Genomic DNA, 19,901 nt, shown 5'->3' with positions numbered 1-19,901 from the left:
CACCTCCTACAATTCTGTAATTTCTGGGCAAGAACCAGTGCATTTCCAACATAAAGCTTTAAAAACTTCCCATATGCTACATCATGTTCACTTTCACAAGTGACCAAAATTCACAAATTCTCCATGTAACAATCAACTCCCCAATCCAGCCGCAAGTAAAGAGAGGATTAATAAAGTTCTATGTACATATAGGTGCTTCAAAATAACCAAACAACACAGAAATAATGTAAAATTGGACCCAAAACATCTCTGAGGAATATGCAAATGATAATTCCCAGTTCAGTATCTGGACAGACATTAAACAGTCCATTCTGTCACACCATCTGCTAGGCAGTTACCAACCCTGCTCTGTTCTCTATACTATTTGTGCTTTATTTTTATTTTTAAGCATGGAGCCATTCAAATTATTTGGAACTTAGGTAAAAGACATGGTGGTAAACTTAAAAAAATTAAAGACATCAAAAAGCGATACACAGCAAAAAATGAACTACAAAAATAGAGTTTCAGATCAGCGATAAAGAGAATTTAAAAATTAACTTCTAAATGCTTGCTTGAATTGCACTCCAAACAAGTTTATGTTCAGCATATACAGCAAATCATGAAAGCTTAAGCTTTGTTTTCAAAGTTTTTATTTAACAGAATAATTAAAACATTTGGCAAAAAAATGTTAGTCTACATTATGGAAAAGAAATTGTAGGAATGACTGCTCTGTGTGCGTACACGCGCATATGTGTGCTTATATGGAATCATAAAATAGCCCATTAAAGTATCACCTCAGACTATCAGCTTAATCACGAGCCAAATGCCAACATAAAATCTTACCAGTACAACTAGACAGCAGGAAAGCAAAGATATATGCAGAGAACACAAAAGTCTCAGTCTACATCATGCAAAAAACATTACGGAAATCACCAAGTTGCCCTCTTGGATCTGTACTAAATCTACAAAATACAAGAGAGCACTGTGTGGATTTAACTGCTCCAGAAGTAGTCTGAAGTCATATAAAGAGTGCAACGCGGGCCATCTGATGTGAACCAGTTGCAAAAATCCTGTGCTTGGGACTCCAGAGCACGCTTAGGTCAGATGTATCTGTTTGGTTTGATGAAGACCTGCTGGAGGAGATTCAACTGCAGAAATCCCACTGCAGGTTGTTTTTCAAGTATACAAGCCATTTCTGACCAAAACATGAATCTGAAGGCCAATGCAAAAATCTGTATCCACTAGGCACCGCATTCACTGAGATACCCAATATAACATAAAAGGTGATTATTCACAGGTCTTGATACAACACAAACACCAAAGGGATGAGGGATCCATTTGTGCTTGCCCCAGTTTTCTTCATTTGTAACTCAATAAAAATATTCAGTATTTTAAAGATTTGTAAGAGAGAAGCTGTTCTGCACTGAGGTCGCTATGCTGAAGAAAACAAAGAGTTGTGCTCATTTTTATTAATAATTATTTAAAATCTTGTTCAAAAATACCACTGTGCCTGAATATTTACTCTTAAAACCTCAAAAACTAATTCTTTGGAATAAGCCAAAACAAGACTAAGAAAACTGTGTTATTAAAAAAAGCCAAAGGAGGTAACTTAGAACAGGAACTTTTTTTGAAGGAAAAACTCTAAGGCTAGTTTAAATGCCAAGTTGAAAATTCATTTATTTTCCTTACTTTCAGAATATCTTGAGTTTCATTCCACTTGTTTGTCCACTCTTTGGTCAGTTCTTGTACCTATAAAAGAAAACAAATATTGGAAAAAAAATCACATCTCTTTTAAAGTCCTTGATAACACATTCTCAGAGAAGTACTAAATATTTGTGCCATTCTTTGTGAAGTTTAATACTTAAACGTTTAGAAGAGCACTGTTGCTCCTGCAATAAGTGGCCATACCTACAATTTCTCTCTCTCAAAAAGGAAAAATCACAAAATTCTCATTTATAGTATAAAATGAAACAAAGGACAGGGATAGCCACTTCAAATAATGGCAGGCATTTTCAAAGAAATGGAATAATTCCATAAAGTGCTTCATCAGTCCTACAAAGTCTACTGCCACAGATTGAACCCGTAGCTGTAACAAGACAACAGCTCCTTTCCTACAGTGCAGGTTGGCATGTTCAGGCTAAAATACCCTCCAGAAATTGCAGAGGATGGCACGCAGAGGAAGCAGCAGACAGGCAGCCTTCAGGAGAGAATCAAAGCAAAGTTTGCTGCAACTTAGAAATCACACACTTGGTTGAAATCAGCACTAGAAGTGAGAAGCTGCTTGCAAAGGCATTACAGACAGGGAAAGCACTGGGTATGAACACTTAGGTCTTCTCCTGCTTTTCCTACTCATCCAGTTGTCCATCTCATAAGTTAACTTTCATAGCTCCCATACCGGTAAAGGCTCTTTTCATTTCAGAGCCTTTCAGACTTTTTAGAAAGCAGGGCATAGAGGTGCTTCAGGCAGATCTGCCTCAAAGCTCTGGCTGACTTGGAATCATAATCACATGAAATAGAATATATATGTAGACACTTTCATTTTTTTTAAATCATCAGATTTCTGTGCAGGAATTAAATACATAGACTTTTAAAAACATACACAATCTTTTATTACTTGAATTCACTTCAACTGCATAACTCTCAAAAAAACCCAAACAAAAACAAAACAAAAAAAAACCCCAAAAACCACCACCACTGCTATGTCCCTTTATTACTTCACATATAAAGCCACTGTAGGAAGAAAAAAAAAAAAAAAAAGGTTGTCAATGCAGTTCCTCCAAACATCTCCACATTTGCTACCTGCAGCCTACTATGCTAGCTGTCATTGCAGATTAGTTCCCATTGATTAATTTGCAGCTAAGGAAGATTCTCTCACCTCTACCTGTATCTCGAGATTTCAACAGAGAAAAGTAAATACACCTTTCAATGCATCATATCAGTCCTAGTGCTGCTAATCAGAATGTTAAAACAAAAAAAAATTGAAAAGATTAAAGAATAACATGAAGGAGGTACATCATAAGTCTATTCACCATACCAGAACAATGTCTTTTCCTCAAAAATCATTTAAACATTGTTCTTACGTAAGGACAAATCAACTCATTAAAGAAAGCTACCATATATTTGTCAGGTAATTTAAATATGGTGATAAAGTCTTTAGATCTGTATAAACAAATTAATTATTGCACTCATTCCATTATTAAAAAAGCTATAACCACTGCAATATCTACTAAGACTTTTCAGTAATTATGTCTATTGTAATTATCATGAATAGTAATCACATAACCTTCTAATGAGGCTGACAAACGATAATAAAATATGCTCGATATACTCCCCACACAGGAGGGGCCAACACTTCTGAGCAGGACAAGCAGTGATTATTGTCAGAGCATGAATAACATACTCTAATTAGCATATAGTCAGCAGTTTATATTACTCAGCTACTCTTAGATAAAAGCTTTATGTTTGTGCACAAAATAAAAGCAGACTACACGTACTAACAATATTATCATTCACCTCTGATTCAGCTAAAAATTTTGTAAAACCTAGTATGAATATGAAAAAAAATAGTTTGCAACTGAAGGCTCATACGATGGTTATGCAGGTCCTACTTTAATTATTGTATACACCACAGTAAAGACTCCTGCATGTACTACAGAGCTGTAAAAAGCGTTCCTAGCAGAAACTTTGCTTATGGAGAAGCCTGGAGTCTACTTTGCGGCTATAGTTCATACTAATACACAGATTTCATCCATTTTTGTCATGAAATTTAAAGTATCATTTCACTGAAAAGTATTTCAACATGTCTTTAAAATTGGTATTACCAATGGGAATCCTGAAACGCGCAGACAGATACCATTCCAATTACTTAGGTCAAAACAGGATTCTCAAAGCAATGCATTCATTCTCTAATTGTAAAGGTCTAAGCAGCACCAGTGTAAACCTTAGAATTTAAACCAGCTAAGAAGCCCTTATTTTTTGAAGGCATCATATCTACATTTGATTGGCATCTTGTTGACAATATTCAGAACGAAATATTTGCTGCCATGTAGCTAAATGATTCCAAATACTTTCCTCTCTCCTCTTCCAAAGTCTGAGTAATACTGTTTTTTTAAAACAGTTTGCAGTAGCTTTAAAAACAGGCAAGTATATAGAAAAGAATTAACATGAAACGACAGAATAAAGAATGAAAGACTGCAAATTGGAGAAATGAGAGTACCATTATATCTATATTATTTTGGACCTTATGAGCATATCTAAACTGTCAGGGAATTTTTCCCAGCCTCTACACTGAGCTGGATTATTAAAACAACTTGGTGTGATGCACACCTAGATCTTAGACCCTCCCCAGAAAAGACAGCTAATTAGGCACTGAACATATTGGTACATACCCAATTTAATGACTGAAATTTTCTGAAAACCTACCCCACAAGTTATTGATTACTTGAAAACATAAAAGAGGTGACCATTTTCCCCATAAATCTTTTACTGTGTTTTCTACACACTGAATGCTTTGTTGCTGTGATTACTGCTTACCAATTATTGTGATTTAGTGGCTTTTCCCTCCCTATTCTATTTACAAACATACTTTTTTAGTAAGGCAGGCTGGCCTGGGAACAAATATTTTCATTAAATAGAACTGTTACATAAATATCAAAGATATACTTTGTTCTTAGTTATAACATTATCTTACATTAGTAGGATAACAAAATTACAAGTTCACGCAGTTGGGTTTTTTTTTTTTAAAAAGCACCAAGACAATGCTGTTTGGTGGGAGAAAATTTAGTTGTGCATCAACAAAAAAAACAACCTGAAAGTTACCAACACATTTGCATCCAGACCTCCTTTTCTTTTTTTTTTTTTTTTTAAAAACTGTTTTATGAAATTATAACTCACCCTTGCTTCATTCTGCTGAAGCTTTTCTTCCATACTTAAAGCTGTTGGAGAATCCAAGAGCGCAATCTGAAATTGTAAAAAGAAAACATAATCAAGTTTAAAAAAGGAAGGAAAAAAAGTAACAATTTCTGGCAGAATCAAATTAAAGAAATGCAATTGTTCAACTTTTCTGATTATTTAGGATGACGTATTTTAAACTCCAATATACATCATTTTACCTTGAAATGCTGTAAACCAAATCATCAGTCTTGTCAAAGCAGGTATTTCAATTACAAATCATCGGTTTGAGAGTACTATTTTCATTCACTATACACATGGTCACACACATGCAGACACTGAAACTGGGCACAAGTTTATAACTGGCAATTCCTGATACATCTATCTTTATACTTCTGTTAAACATGAAAATTTATTATACATCAATAGTTAACCATTTTGCTACAATACATATGTATATTGCTTAACTTGAATAAATATATATTAAGGTAACTGGCCTTAGACAAGGAAAGCTACTATACAACACACACACACACAAGAAGTACTCATTGTTATGTGACCTTCTACACTGAATCTAGCATTATATTTTGGTAACCAGTATCTTCAGTGATCTACAGAAGCATTTGCAATACAATATTCTGGGAATATAAAGGAAAACCACAAAAGAAATTATACAGAGATTTATATTCTACTGTGCATACATAACACCACCTGCTGTTTTACCAACCATCACAAATTCAATTAACTTAAGCAAGTTCTCTATTGTCTCCCACGCAGCCATCTATCACATCCTACAACTGAACCAGATTTATTTTGTGATATCCACTGTTTTACAGCTTGGAACTAGGTCAAAGTATTAGATCTTCAAAGGGGTCCAAGTTACATCTACTTTACTAACTCCAAATCAAACCGTATTTTGAAAATAAATTAATTTTCCCCTCCTAAAGAATACAGGAGAAACACAAGTATAATAGTATAATAGTAATAGTATAATAACTCAACCCCATAAAGAGTTTTCTAATTGTAACAAAGCAGAGCTCTCTGCTTCAATCATCTACAATACTTATTACTGCTTCCAACTGTGGTCCTATCCCCTTTTTCAGCAAATGTTTCATAGCATGAAATCTAGCTGAAGGACTACCCTTCTATTAAAAAAACTCTATGCTGAACTGACATTTCACATTGCACAGCCCATCTAAAATAAAATTAGATAGTTCTAGAAATCAATCTGAAGTATCATTTCAGATACTTCCAAATTGTATTTACTCAAGTATAAAATCTAGCAGTCCTGAGTGACATTATTTAGAAGAGATGACTGGCCTGAGCCAATTGCATATTCCTTATTGTTAGCTTGGTTTCACCATCCTGGAAATAGAGGAGAAATTAAGCCTAACTGAGCTTGTGCAGCAAATATTTATAGTGGCTAACATTGACAGAAGAACAAGAAAGAGAATCATGCAAAAGGGAATTATAGCGTGAGACGTTTTCTTACACCACCACTGAAAATACTTTTACATATGTAGCATGTTACATGCTCTCTAATGTACTGTGCAGCCAAACACAAATAAAATGTATTGTTCAAACCCCTCCATACTCCTACATTTTTATATTTACACATCTTAAATACCTTATACCTTCTACTTCTTTCAAGATACTAGATAAAGTACCTCTTCAGTCCATCAGGCTAGCCCCAGGAAATATGTTACTGCTCAGTCTCCTTACACCGTGGTGACTACCTGTTCCACAGCACACTGCAATCAAGCTCTGATTATATTAAGAGAAAACTAAAAGCTTTGGGATGACAATTTTTCCCCCCTTATGTTAAAAGAGGTAATCTATTGGCCATATGGAAATTGATTCAATCAGGAAAATAATATTCATTCATAGCCTCATAGAGCTTGTTTACTCAAATAGATGTTATAACTCAAGGAAAATTACACATAAATTTCAAGTAAAGCTAACCTGATTCCCTTGAGCAAGCAGGGCTTTTAATCGGGCTATTTCAGCTCTCAGCTCACGGATCAGTTTGACGTTAGGATCCTCATTAATAGTAGGCTTGTTGATGATGTTTTTGGCTCTATTTGCATAGCGAAGTGTACTTAAAGTTTCTCCATAATTGACATCAGCAGGCGAAATAGCTAAGGAGATGAAATCAGAAACAGTTTATCCAGAACCATATGTTTCATTTAGTGAAGTTAGTCTATATTTTAAAAGTCAGATAAACTTAACGTGGATGAAGAGACAGGAATGTATGATTAACCAGTATGGCTACAATTTGTTCCAATTCTTCACCTAGCTCCACTGCTTTCATGTCACTATACCTTTGCTTAAGTAAACACTGTATTATAATAGTGTATTAGAATAATCAGGTCCAACAATCAAGCATTGTAAAGAAATCTTACTGTCAATCTGCTTAACGTTTACATTTCTCTGGTAAGCATAAACATCCTATATGAATACTTTACAGGCTTTCTTGCAATTTTTTTACAAGAACAGTGGGAAAAATGGTGAGTATTTTGTAAGTATCAATGTAATCATTGAATGGAAAAGTCATTTCAGGTAAAAAAAAAACAGTAGGTTCAGTCCAAGTTCTGAAGGGAAATTAAACAGCATTCAAACAAAAAGCAGACATGAAAACCAAAACAAGGGAAGAGCTTCTGTAATTTACAAACCTAGCTGTTCTGCCGAGCTGCAGGCATCTGGCAGCACGCAGAACTGTTACCTATCCGATGCATCAAGAGAAACCAGTATTATTTTTACAGGCAACTTAACCAGGAAAAACAACGGAGTTCAAATAAAAGTGCTAATGCTATCCCTCACTTAATTTTCCTAACAATATACAAGATGTTCCCAATTAAAAAGATAATTACTGCATCCAAATAGATGAGCTAAAACACAGAAGAGAACACCATGCAGAAATTACGAGGCACCAGACACCTTAATAATCAAACTGAACAAGAGACCCAGCGAATCAGACAATGAAAACACCTGAAAAGGTAATCAAGTAACCAAAATATTCTGCCTTTCCTCATTCTCTCAACAGTAATAAATATTCTTTTTGTGGTAGAGACTCCCTGAATTAGGGGAGATGCACTTGGCAACAGACTATACTTCCCCTAGCTCACACTAACACTTCCCTACTTTATCTACTGTCTCCTCTCCACTACTCAATTATTCTCTTTCCGGAAGGATGTTACAATACATTAGAGAAATATGACAAATCAGAATTGGATGTATTTTTGTAAGAGTCTTTCCTATAGTTTGAGATGCTCTTCCTGCTTTTTTTGTGTTTAGTTACAGAAAAGGCAGGCCAAATGTATCCGGACAGCTTGTCAGGCTCTGTTAGGCAATTCAGCTACATCACCAGTAGAGTTACTGCTGGAGAAAAGATCAACCATCAGGGCTCTGCCTAGCAGAAGCATCGTTAATAGATGAAAAAGTAGCAGAAAAAGCAGCTGGGCGCTGTAATCATTAGTATAGGTACTGAAAGCTCACTGCATTTCTAAAACTTTTCTTCTCAATCCCTCTGTCAAACACCACCCCCCCCCCCCAAAAAAAAAAAACCAACAACCAACCAACCCACAAGTTACTCAACCACGTAACTGAAAGAAAGCATCAAGAAGAAAGATGCCAGCACAGTGTTACTTAAACAGCCAGAAAACCAAAGCAGGGTCTGGTCCAAGATCCAATTTTGGTACTACTATGATCAGCCTGAGGAAAGAAAGTGGCATGGATTCCAAAAACATCCCCAAAATCATCCAACAAAGGAACTGGTGGTATCCAGAGAATTTGACTGTAACAAAGCGATGGAAGAACCAGAATTTGATCCAATGCATTTTATTCCCTTGATTCTGCTCTCCCACCATTCCCAAGAGAGGACTGCATCAGTTATACTGCATTTCATTTGAGCAGGAAAGAGTGAGAGAAATTTCAGAGCTGCTCTTCTCCTCACACCTTACAGCTCCAACATTCAAAATCCTCCCCTCCCATTAAACATCCTCCCAGCTTCACTTGGGGTTTTTTGGGAATTGAATTCCCATTCCAATCTGCTGAAAAACCTGCAATGTATATGCCATAGGTAGGTTTTTAAACCAAGCGATCCTTACAGAGCTTCCTACAGGTAGAAAGAAAACTGTAAGAAAAGTTAGCCAAGATGACTGATCATAAATAATTAAATTTAGACAAAAAATTAAAATACTGTGTGCATTCAAAAAGTAGGTTAAATAAAAATGACAGTCTTACCCACTGAATGTCAAAAAAGACCAGGTTGTTTCTGCTACTAATGCAACAAAAAAAAGCACAGTTTTGGAAAAGCAAACTGATTCACACATCAGTATTGACTAGATGCACAAAGCTGGATTTTTTTTCTTTTACTGGGGATCAAAGTCTGCAACCTGGGGAGGAGAGGCATAAGGGGAGAGAAGTACAAGACCTTATCTAGGTCCGAGTTTGAGCATTTACCATGTGTAACAGAGCTGTCTGGAACGCAAATGAACCTCAAGAATAAACAGGAACTATTACTTGAAGTTTAACTGGTCAGATGAGCTAATCATTACACTATGCACGTGTCAAAGAAACACAGTGGTGAGGTAGATGTTAGAGCAAACGCAAGCACTTAGGCACATACATTTGGATGATCCTTACTTACGCAAACAAATGTCTAACGACTGTACATAGACAATCTGGATGCCTTGTTACATTTGTGACCAAATACTCAGCCAGTGATATACACACCCAAACAGACAATCTGCAGATGAAAACGAAGCTCTCAAATTCAGGAGGCATACCTGCTGTTGTTCATGACATTACTAAACAACTAGACTGTCCCTATAGAGACAATAAGACCCTATATAGTTCTACTGCTGGAAGACATGTTCTGCAGAGTGTAGGTAAAGGCAGAGTGTTACTAGAAAACTTAGAAAGAAAGATATGATTAATACGTGTAAACAACGTTCTGCCTTAACAAAGCATCGGGAACCTGAATATTTACAGCCTCTTCTATTAAGCATGAACTGTTCAGGATGCAAAAAAGTAATTTAAAAACACTTACTGGCAATCATTATAGTTTTAGAGTTTCCTCCTAGGCTATCTTTTAACAGCCAAGTCAACACAGAGTCCCTGTAAGGCACAAATACTTGTTTCTTCTTTGAAAGAGGATTTGTTGCATCCTGAGATAAATCAGCTGTGGTGTGAAAGTAAGGGAAAAAAAAATAGCAATTATGTATTTTCACTCATTTTCAAATACGGTATGCGTTAGGCCACTATTTGTGTAAGTAAAAATGAACAGAAGTGTAAGTAAACAAACAGAAAGGTATTTAATGACTAAAAACAAAAAAAAACCCACCACCCAAAATGGACAAGCACAAAAACCAGAGACTTACCTAAGGCAGAAATTACATTTCCCAGAGTAACTAGAGATTTGTTAATATTCCCTCCTTCCTTTAATCTAACCCCTGTGGCACCGGTGGCATCTGCTCTCTCACTTCCAGCAAGATCTACCAAATGAATCTTGCTAACAGTTTCACAAGGCATTTCAGAATCAAATTTAGCCTACAGAAAAAAAAAAAACCACACACAAAAAAAAGTATGTTAAGCTACAAAATTCTGAAATTTACTGAATCTAACTTAGTGGCCTTTTTCATGTCATGATTGAATTTAACTTGTTTACAATAGCAGAGCTTCAGAAGACAGCTGTATTAGAGGTGCCACAGAAAGGCATTTGATCATGAATTGCTGCATAACTCCCACACAAGTAGTTACTTCTTTAAATTGTAGTATTTGCAACTTTCTAGCCACTTATGCACATGCACTGACAACTGTGAATTGGTATTTACATGATGCACAGTGAACATGTGCTGCATTCATTTTATTAAGCTTTCAACATTTATATTATATTTATATTTAGCTTTCAACAAGTTAAAGCATACACAGACACATTTACACTCAGTATCTCCCCCTGCCTCCAAGTTCTAGTAAGTAGCAATTGCAATTTTATTCTACGATTTTAACTGAGGCTTCCTCCCAATTTTTATCTTAATTCATATAAATCAACTCAGATTGCCCTGTTTCAAACTTTCTTCTACTTTTACAGTACAATAGTAGAACAAAACCTTTTGCTACCTGCCTCTCATCCTCTTCCGAAAGCTTCGCAATGAGCAATTCATCATTAGTGAACAGCTGGTGCACGGGATTTTGTGTGTGTGTTTTTGGGGGGAGACATGCAAAGTTCTGTCAGGAGAGCAAACCACCTCTATGCTACCTTTTCTTCATCTAGCAGGTTATCTGTGGACTGTCTAAAAAGCACCCCAAAAACAACGATGAGGAGCGGGAGGCATTAGAAAATGAGTTTACTACATATAAACAAAAAGATCACTATGCTCTGAGAAAACGTGTTAAAGCTCTCCATTATTCCATCAGTAAATCAAGGAATACAAATAGGTTTCCAATAGTAACAGATGAAGAACCCACAAGAAAACACTCAGAAAACATTTCTACCCTCTACAATTTGGGCCATGGAGACAGGTTTTTTGTAAACCTTGGATAACATCAGAGCATAAGAAGTAGCCCATGTTCAGCTCTGGCTGAAGTCTCACACAACATGCTCCTCACCCACTCCCCCTGTCACAGCAGCATCGTGAAACGCACTGGCACTGGTCACTGTTATTCAGCCTGAACTCCCAATGATTATCTCCTCAAAATCTATTAAATATCACTTGAAGTAACTGCATCACACTGTAAATTTTAAAGATTATAATCACTGATAAACATATTTATAATTCTCAAAACAGTATTTTCACACTCTTAACTTTCCTTATCACAAGACAACAACATAGTCATTATCTACCCATACTTGCTTATTTGACAACCTTATTTTTTAATTATCGTATGAATTATTGAATGTCAACACATATTAAAACAGGGGGGGTTGTTTTGTTACCTGAGTGAAATTGATTGTGAAAATGGCGTGTGATCTGCTACTGACATCATTCATTCCAGTTGCAGCCGTCGTTCTATTTATATTTCCTGCATCCATAAGTTCCTCTACATCAGTATAATTTTGCACTAAATGTTTAGACAAATCTAAAGAAAAGCAGAGTGTTACAGTATGCTCAGACATTGCACTTGATTTTCTTTACAAAAAGATTCAAATTACCCTCACTACTGCAAAGTATTGCTGCAATTAGTGTTTATTGCCATACTTGTTTATCGCTTAAGGAAAGGAATGAGGCCTCATGTGAACAATGGAGAACTTACACATTTACAGTAAATTAAGAAAAAAAATGTGCAATCTTACTGAAGTATTTAGTGCAGTAACATAAGCATAATCTCTCAAAAGACAGGAACCTTCCCTGGCAGAGGATGGATTAAGATAATTAGATCCTAATAGGTTCTTTCCATCTAAACATTAAAGATTTATAAATTATTGTCAACAAATTCTTTAAAAAAATTGCATCTCTTAATATTAATTTAAAAATGTGTTATAAATTTACAGATAAAAATTGTATATGTATAATAATCTTAAAATTGGGAAAGCAAGTGGGGATACAAACTGAGAGGCTATTCTCCTTTAATGCTTTTGATTAATAATCAAAGGATAGCACTGTATCCATCATCTTTTATATTTTAAAAGGTAAAAATGCCCTATGCAATTAGACATGACATTTTAAAATACATAAAGGTAATAAAATATCCAGTGCAAAACACTGAAAGTGTTTTTACCCTCAACATACGGCCCTTCTTTTGGATGTTCTCGTATTCGTAAATTATTAGTTTTTGATGATTTCCGTCTGAGAAGATCTCTCACACGTTCATTATAAATTTCCAGATAACTGAAAGAAAAAGGATTAGAACACCACTGACTGATTTGAGTCTTGAAAAAAAAAGGAAAGGCACGTTAACATTGTGTTTGAAAGCAAGATGCCTGGAGAAGCAAATGGATCCAAAGTTGGCTTAAGATAGTCATGACTACAGTGTACTTGTATCATAAGGAATAAAGCCAAAAAGCAAGAAGTAGAAAGGAAGCAGACATAGCAAGATCAAGAGCTCCTAATGTCAGTCTGAAATAAAGAGTAAAAATAAGGAAGATGCTGTCTAGTAGCAAAGGCATTTTCACTATCATTTAAATAAAGCAAAATGCACAGCTGTTGGATTGAAGTTAGAAGTATTGCACATTTTGACTATGACTGCCAACAAAAATCAATTATAGGACTGAGGCCAAGCATGGAAAGTTATTTGAAAAACACACACTTTTCTCAGAGATAGTAAGTGAAACAGGGTAGCTGTAACTGAAACAAGCTTGATAACCAGCAAAGTATTAACACGCCAAGACCTACCTGACTTCTGTTCGAAAGGAGGCCTCATTCCGCTTTGTTTTTTCACTTATTTTGCTGAATAATCCTTCACAAATTCGAGGTATTAACCCTGCATCACCCTGCAATAACAACAATTCTTATTTCCAAACCTATATATGCATGCACAATATATTTTGAAACATAAAACCCAAAATCACTAGTGAAGAGTTCCAACATCCAGAAAAGGGGAAAAATGAAAACTTCTCAGCAAATACTTTCTTGCCCTTTATTTACCTGCGGTCATCTTGCCACGTTAACCCTCGTGTGTGTGTTGGAGCGTATATACTAGCTGTAATTCTTTGCTATTGGGATACATTTCATCCCTCTCACATAGTTCAAAGCACCCCAACTGCTTAAGGCAGAAACTGGCTGCCCAGAGCAACATGTGAGCTGCCATATCTCAATACGATCTTTTCTAACTTCTCCTTCTACCTCATGTCACTACAGACTTGGCAACATCTGCAGAGAATGGGACAAGAGCGATACACGTGCATACATGAGTCATTCTCATTCAGACCCCCAATCCCCAGCTCACAGTCCTTCCTGTCTTGAAAGACGCAGTAGGTCCTCTAGATAAATTAGCATGCAATAACAAAATTAAAACTACATTCACTGTATCCCACAATGCAGCCAAATTAAATTTGATATTTAACTTCTGAATGCTCGACTCGGCAGTTAAAGAGTTTTTATGCATAAAGTGCTTGGTCGATTTAATAAAGCAAACTGAAAAGACCTATTCCTTCTCACAGATCCCTACAGACTATGTGGTTTACTAGCAGGGCTGCAACTATCCATTACAGGGTCCTCGCCACTTCAGCTAACACAGCAGCCAGCAGCAGCAGGATGTCATCTTCTCATTTAAGCTGGCACTTGAGAATTGAGTCTCATCCCAGTAAGGCTGCTGCTCCACCACTGATGTCAAACACGTGTCAGACTGTGAGGCAGCAGCTAACACCGCTGAGATTTCCAGAGACTTAGCATGCAGCTCTCCTCTTCCCGTTGCTCCAGGGAGACGCCTTTCCAGCCAAGCAGCGAGGCAGTAAGTCAAAGCCAGGGCTTTCCCCAGCAGGAGAGTGCCATGCAGCTCTGGTCTCAGCTGACAAGGGGCTGCTTGCTCCCAGCCGCCCCATTCCCACTGAGTCTGATTAGATAGATGACCAACTACCTGCTGAGCATATCTCCTCCCCACCACTTGAGGAAGACAGAAGCTAACACTCCTTCAGAGCTGAAATGAGTGAACGTGGCTCCCAGGAACAAAGGGAGAGGACATATACATACAGATGAGCTTTGGGCTCAGAGCTGCAAACTCAGAAGTAGCTTACAAAACAGTCTGTCAGCTACAATTTGCCTCCAGTCCAAAAACGCATAAGAGATTTCATGTGATGGACTAATTCTGTGCACCACTGAGGCAAGAAATGTTCTTGCTTAAGGTTACGGGCCTTGTAATTAAGCAGGAGGCAACTTAGGACAAACCAGACCGAACATCCAATGTATGCACAGCCCAGGCACTCCAGGCACCCAAGCGACTTTGCCTGGTGGGATTCTACAGATATCTGGCAGCAGGAAAACATGAAGACAGTGGACTACTCTGCACTAGGCTCTGGCAGGGTGAGTGCTCCATGGGCAAAGATTTCTCTTCTACTTGGACCCCCACATAAAATTTGACCCGTTTTGCCCAAGCCCACTCTGGTCTGCTCCTGTGCTGGTCCCCGCTGTCCTCATTCTTCAGCTTCCTTCTGCATTCCCTGTCCCAGCAATCCTCTTCCAGGTGCCAACTCTGAGCTCCTCTTCCTATTTCCTTTGCCTAGATGTAATTCCCGATTCATCATCCAGTCTCTTTTTTTAATCATATTCTATCCCTCCATTCGGCCCTTTTCCAGCTTCTTCCTCCTCTTAATCAGAGCCTCTCTGTCCTTCTCAAACCAGGCCTCATTCTTTGAAATAATCTATTCTCTCCTTCTATCATACCTAGCCCTTCACCTGATTGCACCTTGGTTAAAAAAAAAAAAAACAACAAAAAAAAAAAAAACAAAAACAACCCCACACCCCTAGATAGAGGAAGAATCTTGCAGCTTAATCAGGCTTTTTTTGAGACAGTTGCCTTTGGTAACAGAGGATGAACCTTTCCCAATATGTATCAATCTCTACTCCAGATAAAGTTTCAAGATTCAGTGTTGGAATTTCCCCCATACTTTTTTTTTTTTTTTTTAACACAGAAACAGGAAAAAGACTTTTCTTTCATCTCATGCTTGGAAACACCTGAACAATTTTAATTAAAGCTTAAGGAAAAAACATGAAAGATCCATCACAAAGTTTTAGGCAAGTCATTAGTGTCTGACATAATTTAGTAACTGCGAAGAGAGTTAAAATAGGAAATACTAGCTCTAATTGAGTAACTTCAACCATAGCAATATAGTGATGAGAAAGGAAGAACACACAGTTCCCAGCATATTTCATCAGTAAAATATACATCTTACAGAATGTATACTCTTTATTGGGAACTATATTTAAACATTTTCTCCGTTTTCAATCCCTACAGCTCCAGGGCAGGATCAACAACATCTTTGACAGTTTTTTTCTGGGTTACGGAGTTTCCAGTCATGGAAATCTGTAGAACCAAAATAGGTAGTTCACTCCAGAGCTGAATTTTCTCATTAAAAGCCTGTTTTCCTCCTGTACTACCTAACCAGAAAACTCCTTATTGCAATTCAAATGTACTGTTTCTTAGCCATCTACCTTGGACATAGGGAACAAATTATTCCCTTCCTTTCTGCAGCAGCCTTTCACATCTTGGAAGACTTTTGTTCCTCCACGGTCTTCCTTTCTCTGCATACGCAAGTCTGACTTTCCTGATAGATCGTACTTTATAGATCTCTGATAATTTCAGTATCTCTGCTCAACACTTATTCTAACTGGTCCACATATTTCTTGAAATGATTGCTGCACACAGTATTGCAGAAGCAGCCTTCCAGAGCCAAGAACAGCAGATATTGAAAGCAAAATGAGAATAGAATTCATACTTTTTAAGGAGAAGTAGGTAAAAAAGAAAATTTATTTCCAATTCAAGTTTTCTTATAGCACTGTAGTCTCTCTGACAGGGCCATCAATTTTCAAGCATTTAACTTGGCGGCTGAGTATATTTTATGCATGCTCTGTACAAAGCCAGATTAAAGTATTTATGTATCATGGCAAGAAGATTAGACCTTTATTATTGAATAGTGTCAAACAAACTTCAGCACCTATTCATTTGGAAAATGTCTTGATGATTACGGTCATTACATATAGTGAGGCAGTCTCATAAAAATGTCACTTTTATAAATTTCTGAAATAGAAATCCACATCTAGGTCATAAGATCTTTTCTGGTTACAAAAGTCTATTCTGCTTACCATATTGAAGTTAAACATAAAGCTACTTACTCTGTGACAACTGAAAGAAAAAGATCTACAGCTAATTTACTCTCCTAAGCAAAGAGGAGGTGCAAAGTGACCAATCTTACTACATTTCAAAAGAGTGATCTATCTAAGGAAGGACAAGTGGGAATATTCCCCTTTTCAATTCTGCTGGGAGAAGACGTGCTGTATTTTTTTTCCCCAAGGATTAAAGGAGAATGAAGCCTGGAGGTTGCCTTGCAAATAGGCTTCATCAGTCAGCCTGTTTAAACTGCTCCACTCCCAACAGGTTAGTGGGTTCTTTCTGTCCTTGGGCAGTCATGGAAGCAACTGCAAGACACTGCTCCCGTCCTTCACTCTCAAATTGCCAAATGCCCCTCCTACCATGCCTTCCTCTTCCAGGGTCTTCACTGCAGTGCTCAACAGGACTTAATCCTTAAAATTAAAGTTACTGTATCATCTCATAATGGTTTGCTGAAACTTACAGTTACGAACTCGTATCCCCAGTTTCTACTCCTCACTTGATAGCCTTCTCTAAACAGGGGGGTCAAGGACCTATTTTAATCTTCTGACCCTTCAAAAGAGGTCTAAAAAACAGATCTCTTCAGAAAGAGCTGATCATTCATGTTCTCAAAATCAGTATCTTCTTTTGCGTCTTGAGTTGGGCGTAGAAAATCAGCGGTAACATTTGAAATTTTTTGTTTTGTTACAGAACAAAAATTATTGCTTTTTGTCCAACATAACAGAGTATCACTTAAAGACACTTCTTCCAACTGTAAATATCTACGTATAAAAGAAATAGCTTCTCAACCCTCTGATTACTACTGGAAGGTATGATACATGGGGAGGTCAGTCGCATACAGGCAGGATCAGCAATAATAATTCCATAAAAACGTACTCTTGCAATAGCATAATTTCAATGCATTGCTACACAACAGAAATGCACATTTGCAAAATACAACATACCGCATTTCCCATCATGGTGTAGGACTTCCCAGATCCGGTCTGTCCATATGCAAACACACAAGCATTATAACCTTCAAAAGCAGATTTAAGCACATCTGTACCAAGATTTTTGAAAACCTAAAAACAGAGAAAGTTTTTTAAGACAACAGAAGCTTGGGGGAAAAAAGTTGTCATCAGTCCAGCATGGCAAATATGAAACAATAAACTACCACAATATAAGCTATTGGCATCAACCAGTGATATTTACTATAGGATAGGAAATTAGTACTTCAAATAAAATACTAGATTTTACTACCATATCTCGTTTTCAGCACTGCAACAGTATATTTTCTACTTCTTTTTCTGTCAGAGATCTACTTCCCATGCAGAAGAAAAAAAAAAAAAACAAAAAACAAAACAATGCTCCCTTCTTTCTATATCTCCAATTTCCTTCAGCTCATCTCAAATACTTCATTCACTTTTCCTTATTGTTAATATCTACTCACTTTTTGTTTCTTTGCCAGCTCTCCAAGTTTTGCAAATATCCAGCCCCTTCTCAAAAGGAAATGTTTCAGTGATCCTGTCAGTTTCTTGATTTGTGTTTTTGGAGGGTTTTATTTGGTCGGTTTTGGTTTTTTGTTTTAACCAAGTGTAAGAAAATGGACCATTATTTTCTCCCTATTTCCTCCCTAACTGGCTTTTACATACGAGTACTTTTTAGCTAGCAAACATGGAAACATGTTTTCTATGTGGTTAGTGACCGTCTTTCCTCAGCTAGCCCCTTCTCTTTTGCCCTCAACATTTACCTCTGAAACTGGTAATGAACTTTCCTCCACATCCCATAATGTGGGGGGCTGTTCTCACCTACTAAGTTCAGCTATCAGCAGATGCCTTCATCACCTTCCTCTGCAGTACCACCTCCAGTATCCCTCCCACATTTCTGACCTTTCATTATCATTACCCCTCATTTCCATCCATACCCCCACTGGCGCAGCTTCTCTCTCAATGAAACTATTAATCTGGGTCTCCCAGTCCAAACATGATTTTCAAAAATCTCATAGACGCTTCATGTAATTTGGCTACACGTGATTTAAATTAACCAAGGTGTACAAGTCATTATTAATAGTGAATGGCATACACACAGTATAATCATGCCAGTGCTACAACAGAGGAGTGCTGGGTAATTTCTTTAATCATTAATGAGTTGCAAGCATGCCTCTGGAATACTTAACTTGACCTTCCCTTGAGCAAAGGAGTTACAATGCTGTAATCTGTTATACTTCTCAAAGAGAAAGAGTATAAAGATCAGCAAAAGCACAATTTCCCTTTTGCTTGTCATTTGAAAAGGAGCATCTCAGCTGAATTCTCCCTCCTGAGTAACTGCTCCTTTATTTTTTCCCCTCTTTTCCCTTTCTCTATGTCCAAGTTTCTACCTCACCATCTGGACCAAGTTTTTATACGCTATTGTTTTGTCTGCATTTTGTCTTTTACAAATTTGTTTATACGTTGCAAAGTGGTTTGAGGTAGTACATAGGATAGACAGCTACAGTCAGTGTCATCTGAACACAGAGGCTTAGCACACGTCATTAGAATGGGACTTCATCAGAACCAAAAGACTGGGACACCGGTTTGTCATAAAAGGGCAGCAAATTCATCAAAATTCTATTTGTTTCTCTTCCATGTATACAAATTAAGTAGCTTGATGGTAAATTGCCACTCCCACTCTAATTTTTTTAATACTAAAACATATTTTGTATCTACAAAGCATGTTAATGGGGCATGTAGTATTAGACAGACTTCCATTTATTATTTGTCTGCCTTTCAAAAGGAAAAATATAACAATCATGAACAAAGCACACTAGGCAACCGCATTACCAACAATCAAGATCAATTTTATTCCATGGAAAGATGAATGTGAATGAAAGACGCCCTTCTTCTATGCCACCGGTGCAGTAAACTGGAAATTCTGCAGCAACTTGATAAGAGCTTAACTACAAAGTCTTCCAATTAAATATTAAATTAATAACACAAGCAAAACAATAGCTTGTGCAGCATCTGTTTAGAAATTGCACTCCCATGGTTTGAAAACTCCTTTTGTTTTCAACGTGCTGCACACAGGGACAACAATATTTTTGTGGCTGAGCAAAAGAGGTGTCGTGGTTTAACCCCAGTCAGCAACCAAGCACCACACAGCCACTCGCTCACCCTCCCCCCCGGTGAGATGGGGGAGAGAATCTGAAGAGCATAAGTAAGAAAACTTGTGGGTTGACATAAGAACAGTTTAGTAATTGAAATAAAATAAAATAATAATAATAATAAATTGTAATGAAAAGGGAAACAATGGGG

The 19,901-nt window shown here is 37.0% G+C and overlaps 1 protein-coding gene across 5 annotated transcripts in view; it reads right to left on the bottom strand.

Annotated features, from left to right (window-relative positions):
* The window catches only part of KIF16B (kinesin family member 16B), a 148,383-nt gene that overhangs the window by 108,245 nt on the left and 20,237 nt on the right, over positions 1–19,901 (bottom strand). For all 5 annotated transcript variants that reach the window (XR_012774931.1, XR_012774932.1, XM_075496885.1 and 2 more), the window contains exons 4-12: positions 17,577–17,693; positions 13,203–13,300; positions 12,589–12,698; positions 11,807–11,949; positions 10,251–10,419; positions 9,920–10,051; positions 6,832–7,007; positions 4,873–4,938; positions 1,669–1,728 (exon numbers count right to left, since the gene is read on the bottom strand). Coding sequence is in view for 3 of the 5 variants with exons in the window: in XM_075496885.1 (XP_075353000.1) it covers positions 1,669–1,728; positions 4,873–4,938; positions 6,832–7,007; positions 9,920–10,051; positions 10,251–10,419; positions 11,807–11,949; positions 12,589–12,698; positions 13,203–13,300; positions 17,577–17,693 (1,071 nt within the window). In the remaining 2 variants the exon portion in view is untranslated. The remainder of the gene's footprint in view (positions 1–1,668; positions 1,729–4,872; positions 4,939–6,831; positions 7,008–9,919; positions 10,052–10,250; positions 10,420–11,806; positions 11,950–12,588; positions 12,699–13,202; positions 13,301–17,576; positions 17,694–19,901) is intronic.

This window comes from Mycteria americana, chromosome 3 (assembly GCF_035582795.1).
Source record: "Mycteria americana isolate JAX WOST 10 ecotype Jacksonville Zoo and Gardens chromosome 3, USCA_MyAme_1.0, whole genome shotgun sequence".
In the NCBI taxonomy this organism is placed as follows: Eukaryota; Metazoa; Chordata; class Aves; order Ciconiiformes; family Ciconiidae; genus Mycteria; species Mycteria americana.
This window is presented reverse-complemented; position numbering and strand designations above follow the sequence as displayed.